At 42.3% G+C, this 18,961-nt stretch overlaps 1 protein-coding gene across 1 annotated transcript in view; it reads right to left on the reverse strand.

Annotated features, from left to right (window-relative positions):
• Positions 1-4,239: 4,239 nt before the first annotated feature.
• The window catches only part of fndc3ba (fibronectin type III domain containing 3Ba), a 93,606-nt gene continuing 78,884 nt past the window's right edge, over positions 4,240-18,961 (reverse strand). Inside the window, exons 23-27 of the mRNA XM_041953590.1 lie at positions 18,111-18,391; positions 15,098-15,322; positions 8,653-8,819; positions 8,236-8,363; positions 4,240-5,505 (exon numbers count right to left, since the gene is read on the reverse strand). Of these exons, the coding sequence (XP_041809524.1) occupies positions 5,194-5,505; positions 8,236-8,363; positions 8,653-8,819; positions 15,098-15,322; positions 18,111-18,391 (1,113 nt within the window). The 3' untranslated portion in view covers positions 4,240-5,193. The remainder of the gene's footprint in view (positions 5,506-8,235; positions 8,364-8,652; positions 8,820-15,097; positions 15,323-18,110; positions 18,392-18,961) is intronic.

An 18,961-nucleotide genomic window follows, 5' to 3' on the forward strand; every position in this document is an offset into this window, starting at 1 on the left:
AGAGGAAAACATGGGAAGACTAATATTCGGCGGCTGTCCTTGGGTCGCTGCAGGGTGAGGGGAATTGAGCGTGCAGAGCAGCAGTCTCTCTCTATGGCTGCCCTCGGGGACAGCAGGGGATAATAGTGTGTGTGATATACTCTTCTCAGCTAAACACTATCAAGGACGCTGGAGAGTAAATCTACACATTCACACTTAGAGTTCACCTTACAGCCTAAAAAACAAAACTCTCTGATTGCATCGGCTGGAAACTGATATTTAAAATGTCGTCACCTTTAAGAATCACATCTGTTTTGCCACACAATCAACCATAATTTACACGCTAACATTATAAATATTGATAATTGCTCAGTTGTGTTTACAACAGTCCATAAAGGTGCATCTGATGAGAGCAGAATCATCAGTCTCTGATTAAACTTTGAAGATAAAAATCAATACCACAACACAACAGTATGATAAATTCCAGTCACGCTGTTTTTGCATTGATGTTGGCAGGAGGCACCAAGTATCTATCCATTTAGCTATCATGTGATCTGACTGATATATGTATCTGTATAGAAGTGATATACCACACATACTACTACTACTAGTATATGCAGAACAGTGTATGCGTATGTAGAAGTGCTGATGAATTATGGCACACACAAAATAAAACATCCAGTTGGAATCAAAGTCAGAAAAAAAAATCAAAACATTTATTGGGCATAAATATATTATATATACGCTACCGATACAGTTACGTCTTACATACATAGGGTAGTATTTGCAAAAATCTATACATTAAAATTGATATGGCAGTTTCTTTTATATAATGCATATGAAATTGTCTAACATTTACAATACAAGAAGAAATGCATGAATTTCTTTTCTCTTTTTTCAATTCGTAGACCATGACAACATTGGAATGTTTGTTTTTAAATCGTGAGGTAAAAATACGCTTCTTTTTTGTCTCGCTTAAAAAATAGTTAAATACCTGTGAGTCTCTGTGTGTTTGTCAAATCGCCAAATTCTCAGTCAAAATCTCTACTTACTGTAAAACGTACAAAACATAACCAAAAAAAAAAAAAAGAAATTAAAAGAAGAAAATAAACTGATCAGAAGGCACAGACGTGGGGGTTGCTGGGCAAACAAATTGTCTCTCGTTCTTGACATACCCACCAAATGTGCAGGACCTGCAGGGTGGGTGGGAGGGCAGGGCGGGGTTCAACATCACCAGCATTTTGAAAATAAAACAAAAAACAAGAAAGCACATAAAAGGGAGTACCCTGCCCACAAGCGCACAGCCTTTCAGCTAACACTGCGTTAACCTCGGACTCTACAACACTAACACGACTGGCCTGAGCTCGGCCAAACACAAGGCGAACCTCCGCTCTACCGCTGGGGCATTAAGGCTTGAAAAGGGGAGTAAAGGGGGCTGTGGGTGGGCAACATAACGTCGGGGCTTTATGGACAGGACACCTCACACGTCACCTGTCCGCTACAATGCAAAAGGCTAGGTAGACACCTCGAGCACGTCTGAGAGAGGCACCGCACTCCCTCTGAACTGCACCTCCTTTGTTGCCGTAGTTTGCATTCTGCAGGGAGCGGGGTGCCGTTTGAGGAGCACAGAACTGTGCTCCAGTAATGCCAATGTCACAGTGACGCCAACGACAGGATAATGCCAATGAATGTAACAGACGGCGTTGGCAGTAGTGTTTGGAACAGAGCGACGGACCTCGTGTGTCCTCTCGCTCATCAAGACTAATGCTCGGCATAAAAAAAGTGCTTCAACTCTGTTAGTCATAATGTATTACCATCTCATTCTATAGCTCTATAGATATCTCTGTATATCATCTCTTAGCAAAATACTGGATACAAAATACTCACTACTGCTATACCAGCACTAGCCTGAACAAGGAATCGTCAATATTATTATTGTCATCATCTGCCTGAAATCATCGTATGATTGTTTTTGCCTTTTTTTTTTAACCTTTCTGTGTGAAATCAGGTCGTGTTTCTCTCCTCCAAAAGGGGCTACACATTTCAAAATGGCACATTTTGCTTTACGAAACAAAATAGTAAAAGATAATATGAAAAGAAGCATAATCACAGATCGAGTTAATGTTTTTTTTTCCTTTTGAAAGAATAATAATAACAATAATAATAATCGTAATGCTGTGTCGTTACTGAAGAACATCACAGAACCCTTTCGACGACTGCGAACGCAACATCTAGTGGACACGAGAAGCCTGCGCTTTGGCAATAAAACAGTAAAGAGATATCAGAAGCTTCATTATAACACTAATCAGAAAAAAAAAATTAAAAAAGCCAAAGGCAGCAACGTTTATCCCAATACAGATGACTTGACCCTAAGGCCCGGCTTTGCTACATGTCTCTCTAAGCATTACAAGAGCTGCTCGGCTGTGCACGGCCGAAACAGGAGATGAAGAAAACAAAACACATGGGCATTTGGTTACATGTTTGAAACGGCAATGATAACTGCAATGCATGACTGATGAGCTACAGGTTCCCAACAGCTGTAAGAGAAATACTTAAAGGGTTACTGAGATAAGGAATGCTGGCCTTAATCATACAATCTAACATACATCCATTAAAAAAAAAAAAAAAAACATGCTACAAGGAAAAAAATTAGTATATAACTACACTTGTCTCTTAATCTTTAAACAATAAATAAATGAAGATTGCACTGTAATTGGCATGTAAAGTACTGTATGCAAATATATAGTATAAATAAAACCTAGAAAAGAACTCTACCTTAACTTTCCCATCAACTTTGGCAAAGGTATTTTGAGCTAGTAAACCACTTTGCTTACTGACACACAGGAGCAAGGCACAGCATAGACAGAGGACAAGATACAGCATCCAAAAAAATAAAAACAAAGGTAAAAGAGGGGGAGGAAGACAGAAAGAAACGGAGGAAGAGAGGCTATTATGATGACGATGATGACAGCGATGGGGATGACAGGATTAGATCTCCCCTCTGTAAGGCCTTATCCCTGAGGTACGTTACAGGCTGCCAATCAGAGCTGAGCGGCGGGGCTAAACTACTGCTCCGCCCCTCTTCCATGCCCCCCCCTTTCCCACCCAATCCTTCTTCCCCCACACCCAACCTGACAAAAGTAGACGTGTCACACATCAATCATGCAGGTCAGGGTGACTTCTTTGGATCATCAGGGTATGTATTGGGCTGTACCTTGGCTTGGTTTTTCGGGTTGGGACAAAGGGGGTTCAGGAGTCAGGCGGGAGGTCGGGGGGAGGGGGGGTGTTACATGTGTCAGAATGCCCTGTTCTGTTGAGTTGTGTTCTGTCAAAGGCTTGTTTGGTTAGTGAACATTGTTTCAAGTCCCCAGAGAACATGTCCGTCTGAGGAGAGACCACAGACTTGCTACTGCTCTGATTACATGTCAATAAAGCACCTTTTAATAGAGAGAGAGAGAAAAGAAGGAGAGAGAGAGAGAAAGGGAGAGAGAGACAGAGAGAGAGAGCGAGAGAGGGAGAGAGGGAGTAGTACAGGGGCAGAGGGATGGGATGGATCGAAAGCAAGAGAGTAGCAGCCAGAGCAAAAGGTAATTACAGATAATTATGGGCAGGAGAGGAGAGAGGAGGAGAATAGTGTTCAAAAGTATCGATTCACAGACTGAGTAGAAGGAGAAACTACAGCTTCAGCATTGCTCTGGCTGGCAGCTGGCTAAATTTCAGGGGGGTAAAGCTCAAGCTAACTCCTAATGGCTTTCCTGGTTAACACACACAGCTCTGAGAAGGGCGGCTAGCTGGCAGTTCTGTTAGCACCTCCGGGTCTTTGACGCTACGGGCACGTCGCTACTAAAGCTACGGATAAATAGGCTGGAGCAATGGTACTTGAGATGGTAAGGTATGGAAAGACTGACCGAGGGCCAGTCAGGTGCTCAACCCAGCCCTTTCCAGGTAAGTCGCAGCCAATCACGATCTCAGCCCGGCTTCCTAAACGCTAAAGCCAGTTTATGCCCAACATTTGAATACCTGCAAGGGTTCATATTCTGATCCAAGACCAGTGTTTAAGGGCCCCTTCAACCTTCGCACGAACTGCAGAACAGACCTCAGAGCTGCTGTTCGCTGCTGTTTGTGAGCACCTAGAGTCAACTCCTCCCTATTTCACACTGTAGTTCAGACCTTACGTTGCCATCACTTATATTACATCACTTCTTTAGCATCATATATATTTGTTTCATATATATATATATATATATATATATATATACATACATATATATATATATATATATATATATATATATATATATATATATATATATAGTGTGTATATATATTAGATTACTGGTTTTCCATTCTTTCTCAGATATAATAAAATCACAGGATAGCAGCATCTTACACCACACATGAATTGCATCACTTTGGTAGCTGAATGAGTGAGTGATTGAATGTTAAAAGCTGAGCAGATATGTGATTGGAGGAAATGTGTGTTTCTCACTGTCACTGCATAAGTGTATTTGTATGTGTGCGCATGTACGCACGTGTAAATTTGCACGTGTGAGCGTGCGTTGTGTCTTTGTCAGTCGGTGTGTGTGAGAGCAGGCGCAGATTGCATGAACTGACCGACAGCCTGTAGAGTAGTAACAAACTGAATAATAAGGTATGAACGGCTAAAGCTTTGAAGGCCTACATTGGAATATGGCTGAAATGAATAAAGACTGCAACAAAAAAAAATAAGCAAATTACACATTGAAAAACAAACAAACAAAAAAGTAAGGCAATGACCGTCAAGAAATATACACGTTCTCTAATCGAATATGTTTTAAAAAGATACAAAATAAAAACATGCAAGTCAGTCTGAGGAGCAACTGCTTTGCTCACAGCTATTTTAAGGCTTGATTATCAGTTTACTTTTCCCAACCGAGGTACAGCTAAGACAAGGCTTCCCTCGACAGAAATCCTTAACAAATGAGACAGACAATGATACAAAGACAACAGAGATATAGAGAGAAATTTGACCAAACTGAGTGAAGGCAGAAGACAACAGGACCAAGGTGAGGAAAGCCAGAATTGATACTTTGACTAAAAAAAAAACAACAAAAAAATAAAACATACATACATAGCCTTAGAAGTATATCTCAAGTGTTTGTTTTGATTTCATTCGGTTCTTTCATAGACTCTGTGATTTTTGCTTTCTCTTTCTATCCTATAGTTAAAATTCCCTCACTTCATGAAGAAGTACTGTAGCAAGCAGGCGATGAGGATGGAGAAGCCTGCGAACACGCACACGATGAGCGCAGCGAAGCGCTCGTCGCTGGAGATCAGGCCGGCCCCTTTCCCCGTGTCCACGGCGCACAGCTCTCCCGACGACGCCGTCTCCTGGCGACGCAGCGTGAACAAGGAGGAGGGGCTCAGTGGTCCGCACAGTTCCTGGCACGTATCCTGGCAACGGCGGCAGGCGCCCACGCGGAAACGATAGTCTGTGTTGCCCTGGAGACCAGAGATTTGGAACACGCCCTCCTCTCCCTTAAAAACCTGTGACGGGAGAGAAAGATGGACAGAAGGAAGTTTTAAGTTCCTCTTCTGGCATTGATGCAACCCCCAAAAACTAATCTCTCTTCATCAAAATTACATATTTAAAGTTTTTTACCATGAAAAACACGCTATCTCCCCTCTGGTGCTCACCTACAACCACTCATGTAACACACAAACCTAGCTTGTTTTCTGTTTTGCTAGCCGCTGTACGCTACACAACGCTAAGTGGAGAAATTCTGCCGGACATGTTCGAAACGGATTCCAAAGAAGAAGAACATTGTACAGGGTGGGCTACAAGTCGACGTATCTGAATTATAATGCATTTTATGTATCGCTCTACAACGTCAAGAATTGTATTAGCGAACAAGCGCATTCAGATCGTGATATGGAAAGCCCCATCCACAAGTTGATGGGATTGGTTCATTACATATATTGATGTATAAAACTGTCTGTCATTGGTCTACTGCAGCTCCAAAGCGGAAATGCTCAGGCTTGGCGTTGACTGTTTCTTTTTCCTCAGGATTATGTCGTCTAACGTAGAAAAACAGGTGTAATTAAGAGATTAATTGTCTGAAATATGATGTCAGTCGATGTTACTGAAGGCGCAGAGTGAGAAATGAGTTGGTGTTTTGTTGGAAATGAGACCTGCATGTATGCTTCGGTCACAGTGCAACATGATTGCTTGTTTGCATCGTGCGGGCACGGTGAGGCTCTCAGCAGGTGCCAATTATCAATGGGAACCGCTTCAAGTCGAATTATGGCGATACACATCTGGCATCGCGCCCTCCCCCAGAGCCTCTTGAGCAAGTCCTGGTTTTATCGATTATGCATAATGTTTGCAACACCACGCCGATCTCGTCCCTCTTCCAATGAAATTTGAGCAGCTACAGTGCTGCTCCGAGTTTTTTCTGCTGTTAAATGCATGCAAGTGAGTTGTTCATTTCTTCCTTGCTTACCTAGTTATCTTATTGGAACATTATCCCTAGTATTACCCAGGTAGAAAAATGGCAAATGTTTCTCTGTGTGTGAGGGGAGAAACAGAGTAAGATCACTCCACAACCAGGACATATGTGATGTTTGATCAAACACACATTCATGAAAACAACCTGCATCTTTCTATGTGCCACTCCATGATGATAGCTCATCTTCTGTGCACTCCATTTTTTCATTATCAAGGTGTGACATGCTTTAAAACTTTAGGATTTTGCAAGTAAACTTCACTTGAAAACTACTTCACATGATCAGAGGTTGCAGATTTCAATATATATATATAAATAAAACCTGTCAGGAGACAAAAAAGCATAGGTGTGTATCCTGTAACAGCCAGTGCGCCCTGTTGAAATGTCCTTGGGTAAGACAATGAACCCATATTTTTCTCATTTCTTACATAACTTTGTACATAACTCCTGAGGCTGTCTCATAAAATAAAAATCATATTACAATGCAATGACAGCTCAAGGATGGAGTATCAATTTTAATCTCTTGACAGGTCAAGTTATTGTTCACTTTGTAACTGAAGAAGCAGGAGGGAACTGTTGCTGCTCTTCTCCAGTTTTCATTTGATCAGTAAAGGCAGATGATTGTTCCCAAATTCAATGAGAAGCCGGCTTGTCCATCGAGACACTTCCTGCTGATGAAACTGAGATGCTGGTCATTGGCTCTGCATAGACACGAGTTTGTTCAAACCACAGTAACTCTCAAAGTTGAACAGTCAGGAGTCTTGGTGTTCCACTTGATCGTACACTCTCTTTTGATCAGGACATTAAAGAAATCAGCAAGAATGCCAACATAGCTATAATTCTGTCTTTTCTGTCCATGGTCTGATGCAGAGGCCCTGATTCACACCTTTATTTCATTCAAACTCGATTACTGAAACGTTCTGGTCTGTTTTTTTTCCTGTTAAAGGCTTTAGGGAGAGTTTTTCCTCCTAAATCGAGGGTTTAACAGGAGACGTTGCTATTTTGGGCAATATAAATAAAACAGTGATGAAATGTGTGTTGTACAAAACAATGTACTGATTTTTAGCTTCAGCCTTCACAATTTCTCTTGTTCATGAATGAAGTTGAGGACAAACACACGCAGAGGGAAGCGTACAAGCATCAGATAAGCTGCACCACAGATCTGCATTGACAGCTGATGTGTGCACACATAATGAAATGAGCAAATACGCATCGCACATCCCCACGTGCACTCACACACGGGTTTGTCAGCGGCCGAGTGTCAGCAGTTCTTCCCTCCGGCCATTCAGTAATTCAATAACAGGGAGTAAAACGGCCCTGAAGACAAATGTCTTTTTATCTGCAGACCACGAGCCCACTCATCGCTCCACCTGCCAGCTACCCAATCCCATATTTCCAAGTGCAGCCAAAAAATGTTTTCACTTGTTTCTGTGTTGTGATCTCATTAAAATCCTCCAATAGCGTTCAATAAATTCTGCTGGCTCTGCAGATTCAGAAAGCCGCGTCTCTCAGTGTGGGGAAGACCAGAGCAGATAGTGAGTGTGACTGTGTCTCTGTGTTTCATTCTTCTATGTGGACATTTGGTGGTTGAGTGCTCTGTAATACCTTCCCCATCAATCCAAGCTTAATTTAACTGCTCCTCAGGCAGATCAGAAAATATCCTCCCAGAAGTCGAACACACTTCCTCAAAAATAAGAATGAACCAAGCAACTGAAGGGGGGTTACGCTATCCTCATATGACCCGTGTGGTGGTCGAGTGTGTGAGACTAACCTGTTTGTATTCTGACTCGCGTCCCACCAGCACCTGCAACACGTAGCTCACAGGATCGCCCCTCATTGGTGGGATGGTCTCCCATGTGATCTCACACATGTTCCCCTCCAGCTGGTGCACTCTGGGCGCTGTGGGAATAAAGGCCATGATTTCAATCACATGACAGGATTTCACACAGAGGGGAGTAATGCATAGCTTAATATATTGCATGCTCCCCTAAAACTGTAATTTATGCAGCTGTTTGTGATGCTTCAGTGACTTCCTGTTTACAGAGTTGATTTTTCCTAGCAACCAGTTTTCACATTGCTAAAGTCTTTGCTAGCTAAGACATTTCTTATAGTTTATTTATTCTTGTAACTTATTACTTATAGCTTGGCACTAGCCAGGAAGAACAAAGAAAGGACTTTACCACTTTACCTTTGAGGGCTGGGGGTACGGACTTGGTGGTGCAGAAGGTGTGTGTGTCAGAGAAAGGACCCTCCCCAGCATCACTGATGGCCTGTATTCTGAAGCTGTAGCTGCTCGACTCTGTCAATCGCTGGACCTTGTAGGTGTGGCTGGGGCCGCGGTAGATCGTCACAAACCTGCACGGAGAACACAACGAAGAGGGAGGGAGGGATAATGAATCGCGGATCTAGAAGGTAGAAATCTGTGAGCGATAGTGAAGGGTGAAGGAGAGGACGTCGGGAAGAAAAAGTGAGTCAAAGATAAAGGAGAAGGTGAAGAGGGAGGGAAAGGTGAGAGAAGCGAGTGATGGTGCCATGAATAGATTAGAGGAAGGGAGAAATGTGGTGATGGAGAAACGGTGAGAGCAGTGAGGGATGAGGCATGGAGACTTGAATTGGGGGGACTGATTTGCACCATATTCAGGATTAGATTTTTCTGGACTTTCAGTGACTCATCGCAGGAGACATCACAAGTAAACGGTGCTCACTGTCTGTTCTTATGGGTGAACGACTTTTTTTATCCAAAAAAATTCTTGCTACTTCAACTACTGATCTGTGTTTGATCACTGATGGGTTTATTAACCTCCCACTGGCCAATAACTCTCCAGGTTGCATCAGCATAGGTTTAGCATACGGCGCCTTGAAGCGGGATCGTCTTGGGAAATAAGAAGCTGAGACCTTGAAAAGAAACAGCGATGCTGTTGAGAAGAAGGGAGAGTGCATTTGAACAAAGATAGCGGTGATTTATAAACACGCAGGACGAATACTGACGGGCCTTAGTCACAAATCTGATGAAAACTAGCACCAGAAGAGGTTTCTGGCTGGCTAGATGGACAGATTGATAGAGCGAAGGAGAGGTGATAAGTGAAAGAATGAGTGAGTCAGGGAGAAATGGGAATTTGAGCTGAAAGGGGGTTATTTATCTCCGCTATCAGCTTTTCAGCACAATACGGTAAAAGTCTTGAGAAATAAAGTTACGGGAGAGAGAGAGAGAAACACAGAGGTGATGGGGCCAAGTGAGAAGATAGGAGGCAGCTATGTGGGAAGGAAAACAGGGGAGGATACGAAGGAGAGGAGGAACGGGGGGGAGAGGGGGAGAGGTGACTGGTAATTATAAGAGGGGAGACAATGATGGAGGATCTGCTGTAAGAGGACAGAGAAGAGAGAGTGAGAGAGAGAGGTCACGGTTTAGTAGAAGGCTATAACTCCAGATGAGCTCTTTATGTAGCTGCACTACAGAGAAGTGATGTGTTTCTCTGCCTGATGTATGATGTTGTTAATCCTGTGCCTCACCGCGAGACCTTAAAGCTAACACAGACGCCCAGTGCTGGTAGAATTAGTCCAGAGGCTGCAATGCAAATGCCGCGTGTATCCGAGTATCCTCTTGTTTACTCTCAGCCGTCGACCACATGTCCAAGAAATTAGTAATTTCATGGATATGTAAATACGGCAACTTTTCCATTATCGTAACTTTTCCCCATCGACGCAATTAACACTCAGCAAAGAGCAGACAATAAAGACACACAGACAAGCACCAGGCCACAGTTAATGAGATGAACTGCACCTTTGGTTGAGAGCCAAGCAGCCGACCAATTCACCACCACACGGAGCAGAGAAAGAGAGGTCAGAAGCAGACGAGCAACAACGTGCTGTGGTCGTGGCTGTTGCTATACATTTTTTCTGTACCCGTTCATTGGAAAGCCGATATGTGATTTTACTGATATCCTAAAACAGATTTTATTTATTCCATTTGCCCGTCAGGTTTGCCTATTGTGCTGTAAAATGCAGGCATCTTAAAAACCCAGCTATTTTTCAACACTATTTCACAGAGCCCAAAATCATTCATCACACACAGAAAAGCTACCATTTTTCTGGCATGACATTATCAAACATCTTGTCCTTGCATTTTTTCCTTTCTTTTAAAAAAGCAGGTGGAACTTTTAAAGCTTTCCTGTGCGAGCATGAATGTCAGGCTGTTACATAAAATTTGAGCAAATATTATAAAGGGAAATCTTTTTCAACCTTCAAAAGTTTGAGCAGCGCACAGGCAGTTAACTCATAACTTTATCCACTGAATAGTAACATACAGACATACCAAGAAATCACCAAAATAAATGTACGTATTCGTCATTAGCAACGAAATCATCATCAAATTTGCACAAGGTAAATTGTATAAATTTATTACAGCTGCAGCAAATATGTTTTTTTTCATCTTTATGAAATTACTATTACATGTGAGCTCTCCTGTAGATTTAATCTTGAGGTCAAGGCTAATAAACAACTTTTTTGGTTCTGTTATCTTATCTAAAACTGTTGTCTCATTTGATGTCCCGCCTACAGCACTCTCTGATTGGTTACAAGTCATGTGTAAGAGCCTATTGGGGCAAAGAGGAATGCATGCACAGAGTGGAGCTGGAGCAAAGCTGAAGAAAGGTGTCAGCAGCATTTGACTAAGAAAAGAGTACAGAGGATGGATGAAAGTGTGGACAGACTTAGCGATTGGTGTATGGATGGATAACTGTTATGAATGACAGCAGCAGCACCCAAGCTAGTGCCTGGTCTTCCACCTGCATTTGTCTTAGACGCCATTGTGCCAGAGTGTTGAATCCTTCATTCCCCGTGTTGCCATGGTGGCATCACACTCGCAATACCCCTGCCACAAGGTATTCTGGCTAATATTAATGAGGAGGAGGTGAAATGAGAAAAATCTGACGAACCCATCCAGCTTAAAGGGCAACAACATGGCGAGGAAAACAAGTAAAAACCAAAAGGGAGGGAGGACAGAGCACGAGCAACAAGTGTACATGGAGATAAGAATGGAAAAAAGTAACCTGTAGGAAAAAGAATGAGGAAGGAGATGGGAGGAAAATCAAGAAGGGAGGGTCCAATACTGTGAATCTGAGGAAACAGCTTTCTTTATCATCGTACAGACCCACAAAGACGTGGACGGACGGGTGGGAGAAAAACAAAGAGGGTAAAAGACGGGGAGGGAATTTATGAAAGGGGGAAACACATTTCTCTAGAGTTCCCCCAGAGGTGAAGTCCCCTGTCATGCAACAAAATGAGATGAATGCAAATGAATTAGATCAGCCAGAGACAGTGAGACAGGGCCGAGGACAGCCAAAGTCAAAAACATAAATGGACAGTAATGCTATTTAGCTATAAAATGACACTGATGGAATTTATTGGCAAAATCTGAAATTATATTAGCAGAAACTGCAGCTGGCTATTCAATATGTTTGTTTACAAAGCTAAATATTTTCAACACTGCCCTTCCAATCTCCCTCGATGCATTATGGTTATCAATGAAGCATCTGGTTGCCGTGGCGATTCCTAATTCATTATAATTGAGCGTGATGAGGGAGGCCAAAGGAGGAGGAGGGGCCCTGCAAGCCAGCTCAGTCCATTCCACTCCAATCCACTGGTAACTGTCCGCACGGCAAATGGCGAGGGCCCGCTGATGCAGCCGCTAACACACCTAAACGTCCTGTCGCAACCACCACGAGCTGCAAATAATGAATTCTGAGTACAGGCGATTAGGTTGAATCAGTCAGGAATTACACATCGCCATTATGGAGTGATTCAGTCAGATATAGAGTTTATGGAGAGCTTCCTCGTGGAGGAAATGACGGAGGTGAAGGGGAGAGAGGGGATGCTGCACCAACTAAATGATCTGCTTTTCTATCCAACCACACAATGCACATTGAACTTTATGATTCTGAGCAACTTCAACTTTAATCTGCAATGTCAGAGCTCCATTTTATCTTAATCCTCATCTATTTTTATTCTATTTTAATCTAGTACATTAGTTTCAATGCAAACAGTGTTTTTCTTTCCTACCTCAGGTCATCTTAGTGTAAGTTACGTGTGTTTTTGTGATATGCGAATATCTGCTGCAACACTGCAATTTCCCTTGGGGGATCAATACAGTTCTTTATCTATCTATTTATCTATCTATGCTTAAAATCCACCAAGGTCTTTCCCCCTCATTCAATGCCATTGCTATCCTTTAATGTATAAAATGCATGCTTTTACAATGAATTAATAATTCTAATCAAAATAACAAGAGTTTGCTTTTTAAAGCTGAATGAAAACCAATATCTTATGTAACCATGAGCAAACAATTTTATAAATACAGGCCTAAACAGCCACTACTCTCAACCTTGGATGCTTCTATGAAACCTTTACCCTGATCTTAATGTATGTTAAAGGATAAAATCTGCAAATATGATCATGAACATTTCCATAATATATTTCTGGGCCAAATTTTGTGAGGAGCGTGGAGAAATGTGGAAAAACATCATCATCCCTCCTCTTCCCAGAGAGTAGGAAGGGATGCATGTGGACTCGAAAAAGGCAGAGGGCTACAGTAAAATAGGCCAGACTAATGATAACTTAGTGACCAATTTAAGGCTATTCTTGGATCAAATGAAAAGCGACCACAGGACACAAACAGACCCTAGCCCCCTATCTTCTACATTCAATGACAAAAGCCACTCAGATTGTTTTCAGTGTCTGGATCCAGAACACAGAAAACATTATAAAGGACAGTAAAAATAGCCACAAGTGCATCATTCATGTGTTGCTAAATGGAGTTTCAAGCATGCAATGATTTTATATGAGGATTAAGTAAAAGAGTGCTAGTGAAAACTGGACTGATTGTGAAAGAAATAATAAAATCAAATGTTTTTCTTCAGTCGCACTTGCTCACGTACGCAGGTTAAAACAAATGCCGGGGTCATTCTCGAAATGCCACCTCATCCAAATATGTTGCACGCAGACGTGCGCACACACACGTGCATCCGAGCGTGGTCGCAGAGACACAAACACACACTAGGCTAGCATACTGCCACGCCAATCACCGTGCCAACTGGATATGGGTAAATAAAACTCTCTAAACTGTGAAAGCTGTTTTAATTTGGCCGGCAGGGAGTGTGTTTGTGCCTGCGTGCGTGCGTCGTCTGTGTGTGTGTCGGAGAGGTTAGCGGATCGCAGCCTGCCAGTTAGGGCCCCATCTGTTGCCTGCTGCACTCTGGACCATTCCAGGGGCGCCAAGGTGCCAATTTGATGCCAGCCGAGCCTTAATTCAAACACTGATAGCCGGCCAACCAGAATGCGAGGTGGCTGGACGGAGGGAGGGAGCGACACAATCTGACAGGTGGGCCGGCAGAAAAAAGTGGCTCTTCACTGCTTTTCAGTTGAATCTGTTTCCTACGTCTTTGCTCATTTTTCTCTCACTGTAACCTTTGCTATCCCTCTTTAGATGTATTAAAGACTCTATAACATTAACAAAAATGCCCTTTTTCCTAATAAACTCCCTGCCAGTGGTCATGTTCTGTCCCTTCCCCCCTCCTCAGTCCGCTAATTCTCGGACTCCCTATTTCTCTCTTTGCCACTCCTGCCTGACCAGTCAGGAAAACGGAGGCTTGATTGTTGGAGGCTGTATCCCGGCTGGCTCCAGATGCCCTCAACGTGACAACTCACTGGTACATCTGGTTACTGCGTACACAGAAAAAAGCCCAGTGTGCGAGTGTCTGCGGTTTGTGTGTAGTATTGACCTTCAGAGTCCTGATTTGCTGTATTGACTAGCTGTGGGTTGACGAGTCTGAGAAATGTGGTAGCGCAGCGTGGCTGAGAGGTCTAGAGAGCACATCCTCTGAGAGGAACATCACAGTTTTAATCCCCACACATAGCTGAGGCTCCACATGAGAAATACACACTAATCTCGTCTTCCCTCTGGAGAGGTGTGCGCAGCGTCGATGAGTGCCTCTTTTGACCAAAAACATCCAACAAACCCAGGAAAAAATCATTTAGAACAATTAAAATTCATGTTAAAAATCTTTAAGTGCAGTTACTGACTCTTCATTTACATGCAGAGCTCATTAAAACAGATCACGGTTGACTGTTGCTGCTTTTGTAAAGAGCAAACAATGTAAGACAGAGCTTAGCTTTAATTCAACAAGGAACTAAGTGGAAATGTATTGGTGTATTGAATTATATTGTAGTATATGTGCCTTTGCATGCTTTTCCAATATTGAGATACATGTATTTTGATATCAGAAAACATCATCATAGTATTGATTTCAAGCATAATGCGAAGTGCAGCTTGTTGTTGTCATGGAGCTTTCTCCATGTTGCCAATTGTGTTGTACAGCCAAGCAGCGTGAAGAAGGCACTTCTTCATCCTCTACGCAGCCGTTGCATGTGCAGTGTTAGCAGAAGCTTTGTGTACACTATTAAGTAATGCAGAGGTTTGTTGGGTATGCAGGGGCTGCTGTGAATGACCCCCATACACACAGCGTATGATCAGTCGGAACAGATCTTTTTTGTCTTTTTTTTACCGGGTGCATCTGGAGTCCAGTAAGCTGGACCCCAGTGATGTAAGAGCAGTGTAGACCGGCGTGTGTGTACTCCACCTGTGGTTCTTGTCCTCCATCTGTAGTGTGTAGACCATCTCATCGACTAGCAGGGCGCGAGTGTGCGTGTTGCTGGCATTTTCGCCCCACTTCAGCTTCAGGCTCTGGGGGCCCGCCGCCGAGCATTCGAGAGGGGGCGGGGCCGGAGGGAGGGGGCGTGTCCTCGCCAGCAGGGGTGGACTCAGGGGACTGGAGCCAATGGCGTTCACTGCCTGGATTTGTACACTGAGAGGCATAACAAGAGGAAGAAAGAGACAGATTACGATTTGTTTGGTAGAGAATGTTTTTTTTTTCTGTGTTACCACAATGTGTAGGCCAATGTTAAGTTCACAAGCCAAGAGAACATAAATGGTGGGTATACACTATGTAACCTTATTTGTACTCATGTGTTTGCAGACCTATTTCTCTAATGGTGGAGTCATTTTGAGTAAAGAGGCCGATCTGGTGTGTTAGCTTTGAGCTTGGATGCGTCTGCAAGCCCTTCCCCGATAACCGTTCTTCCAATACAATTCAGTGTACTCTATGCGTCAGACCGTGTGTGAGAGAAAAGAAATCACTGCTGCAGACTATTTTACAAGATTCAAACTTTTTATTTTCCAAGCAACAGAAAGCTACTTCTTCCTTGTTGTCCATTTTGATCCAAAAAGCCAATTTTGAGGCATCTACCGTCTGACATTTACAGTCAATACGGATTCTCTGCACCTGTAACCTTTCATTATAATTCACGCAGCTGAGTGAAGGCAAAGGAGAAAGGGCAGCATTCATCCATCCACTGGGTAATTAAGCATATGGATAAAAGATGGACCAGAATGAAAGATAAGAAAGCTTAGCTTTTGATGGTGAGGGATTACAGTTAGTTATGCAGGGATTTACATATCAAAGTTCAAAATGTACGCAGTTTTTGCTTCACAGCATTTTGTTTCGTGATCAAATGAAGAAAAATAAGAGAAAAGGTGATTTTTTTTGTGGGGAAAAAAAGGTCATCAGCAGTCGCTGCGCCACCATAAGGGTTGAGAGTGCATGATGATTGCATAATTGTACCTTTCTGCAAATGTATGAGATTTATTTCGAGATTTTCTTGTCAGTTTAAACGTGCATTTTCTTAGCACTGCTGCTTTAGTGAGTCATTCAGTTATGTGTGAAAGTGGCAATTATCCTCTTAATATGTCTCCACAGACTTAAACCTTATTACACTGTTAATGGACTGTGGTGGTATTAAGAGAAGATGGCGATGGATGGCTGTGAAGCCGGTAGGGGGAAAAAAATCTCTACTGCCAACACTGAACACCCTGCACAATCTTTACAGCCCTAAAGGTCACACAGCTTTTCATGAAAACATGAACTACAGGCAGAAAACATTTGGTTTAGGTGTACTAATAAGACTTTTCTTCACGTGTAAAATGCAAAACAATAAAAAAAATGACTAACTCTTTGAAAATACAGCTATTGTTACTAAGGTTATTAGGCTGCAGCATTGACAGAGGACAGGAAAACCTCCACATTTCAGACCTGCACTAAAGCACTCACAGCCCCCCTCCTGACAGAGCAAACAACATCAACTGTGGTCCTTCACAAAGCGCAAATAAAATCTGAATAATATCGCTTGAAGTACCCTACTGCTGTAAATAACAACCAGAATTACCGTCATTGGTGCACAAAAAAGCCCCCACAGGCTGACTGACAAACACACATATCCGCATACATGTGCACAAGCACACACATGCACAGTGTTCTGCCTCGGTGGAAGCCATTATGCAAGAGAGCAGAGTGACATCGGGACAAAAACAACCTCAGAATGAAAACAATGGTGTACGATCACTCCGCCTCTTCACATGTCACCTACCCTGGGTACCCTCTCCTTTTTTCTCCCTCAATTCAAAGAACTCACTACACGGTCACTTGCATGCACGCACGAACGCACACACGCACGCACACACACACACATAAGCACATAAACACAGATAATCACAGAATTGCTTACAGATGCATAACAACAGTAGCTGGTGATTCAGATTACTGAGTAGATGTTTACTGCTGCTCCAGGTCTGACATCACTGCTGATGTGAACATCATGCACATTACTGCAGCTACTATGAACCACCACTAATATTTATGTACCTTAAACTCATATCACCGTGGATATTTAAATTTTGGATTAAAATGATGTACTATGTAATATGGTAAAGCTTCATTAGCCATAATAACAGAACTACTTAAAACAAGTAGAGAGAATGTGCACTAATAGCTTATTTTGTAATCATTAATAATTAATTATTTTTTATGATTCATGATGAATTAGCTACTACTAATTAGCATTTTGTGCAAAATTTACATTAAGAAAATCGTAAAACCTGTTGATGTAGCAGGAATGCAGGCATCATGATAAAAGTCACATCTCATAGTTTGTGGCTGTTGGAATGTAACTAAGTACATTTACTCAAGTACTCCATTTAAGTGCAATTCTGAGGTATTTGTATTTTACTTGACTCACTTCTTTTCATGCTACTTTCTGCTTCTCCTCCACTACATCTCAAAGGTAAATATCGTACTTAAAACTCCACCACATTTATCTGAGAGCTTTAGTTACTAGTTACTTTACAAATTAAGAAAGAGATGATATGAAGCGCTTACAAAATCTGATGTTTTGTAGTAGTAATACAGTAGAGCTGAAACAATTAGTTGATTTTAATATTTTAAATCATCTTAATGTATGTCTTTCTTAATAATTGTCAGGCTTGAGTGTATTTTTTCTGCGTGGTATTAGTACTTTTACTTAATTAAAACATCTGAATACTTCCTCCACCACTGCATTTAAAATTGGATTCTTAGTATTGAAATAAGGTCTCCATCAATGCAGATGGACACTGCAACACTGTTGAACTGATGCACAACTAGAGGGCAACACCACAAAAAACAAGAAATAAAAGTCTGTGGCAGTATATTTACTCATAGCTCATGTACATGAAGTAAGTCAAAATGATTTTGTGCTCATCATCAACATAAATCACAGTACCTGTATTCACTGTCTGGCTGCAGGTCTGTGACAAGGTGACTTGTCCCCGATTCCACAGTGATGGTTTGGTCGTCCAGGGTGATGACGTAGGAGGTGATCTCCGCACCGTTGCTGTTCGGCTCGTCCCACTTCAGGTACAGGCAGGTAGACGGGGAGTGACCTGACTCCGAGGAGGCTGGGAGGTCCAGGAGGAGGAGAGAGGAGACCGGGTCGGGATTTGTCGCCGGGGTCCGGAAGCTCACCTGCTCGCTGTACGGACCAGCACCTGCCTGATTCACCGCCTGAGTGGGACACAAAAACAGAGACGGTGAGAGAAATGGAGGAGATGAGGGGAGGGACGGAGGCATTTCAGGACAGAAAAGGGGGGGTGAAATTGGTGAGAGAAAGAGTAACATAGGCAAAGAGAAAGTAAAATAGAGGAGAGAAAATGAATAAAAAAAGACAAGAAAACCAGCAGAGGGAGATAAAATGAAATGTTCTTAGTGAAACAACATTGCTCCAGTTCTTGCACTGTGCAACACACATATTTTCACCTCAGGTATCCTCTATAAAACAGCCTTCTTCATTGCCTCACATAAACTCATTGTGGACAAAACCAGGACAAAAATACCACCTTTTTAAGTATACATCTGCTGAATTCTGAAAGCTTGATGTAAAATGGAAAAAAAATAAATAAATCAACATATTGTTTTTTGCATTTCTTTTTATTTGCAAGCAAAGCATGTACTTCACAGCTGTTAAACATAACAAGTGATGAATTTATTGTAATTGAAAAAAAAAAATACAGCACTTCCAAGAACACAAGGAGAGCTTATTTCTTAGTCTAAAAATGTGCTGTAGCCACTTTACCA

The sequence above is a fragment of the Chelmon rostratus genome, chromosome 15, assembly GCF_017976325.1.
Source record: "Chelmon rostratus isolate fCheRos1 chromosome 15, fCheRos1.pri, whole genome shotgun sequence".
In the NCBI taxonomy this organism is placed as follows: Eukaryota; Metazoa; Chordata; class Actinopteri; order Chaetodontiformes; family Chaetodontidae; genus Chelmon; species Chelmon rostratus.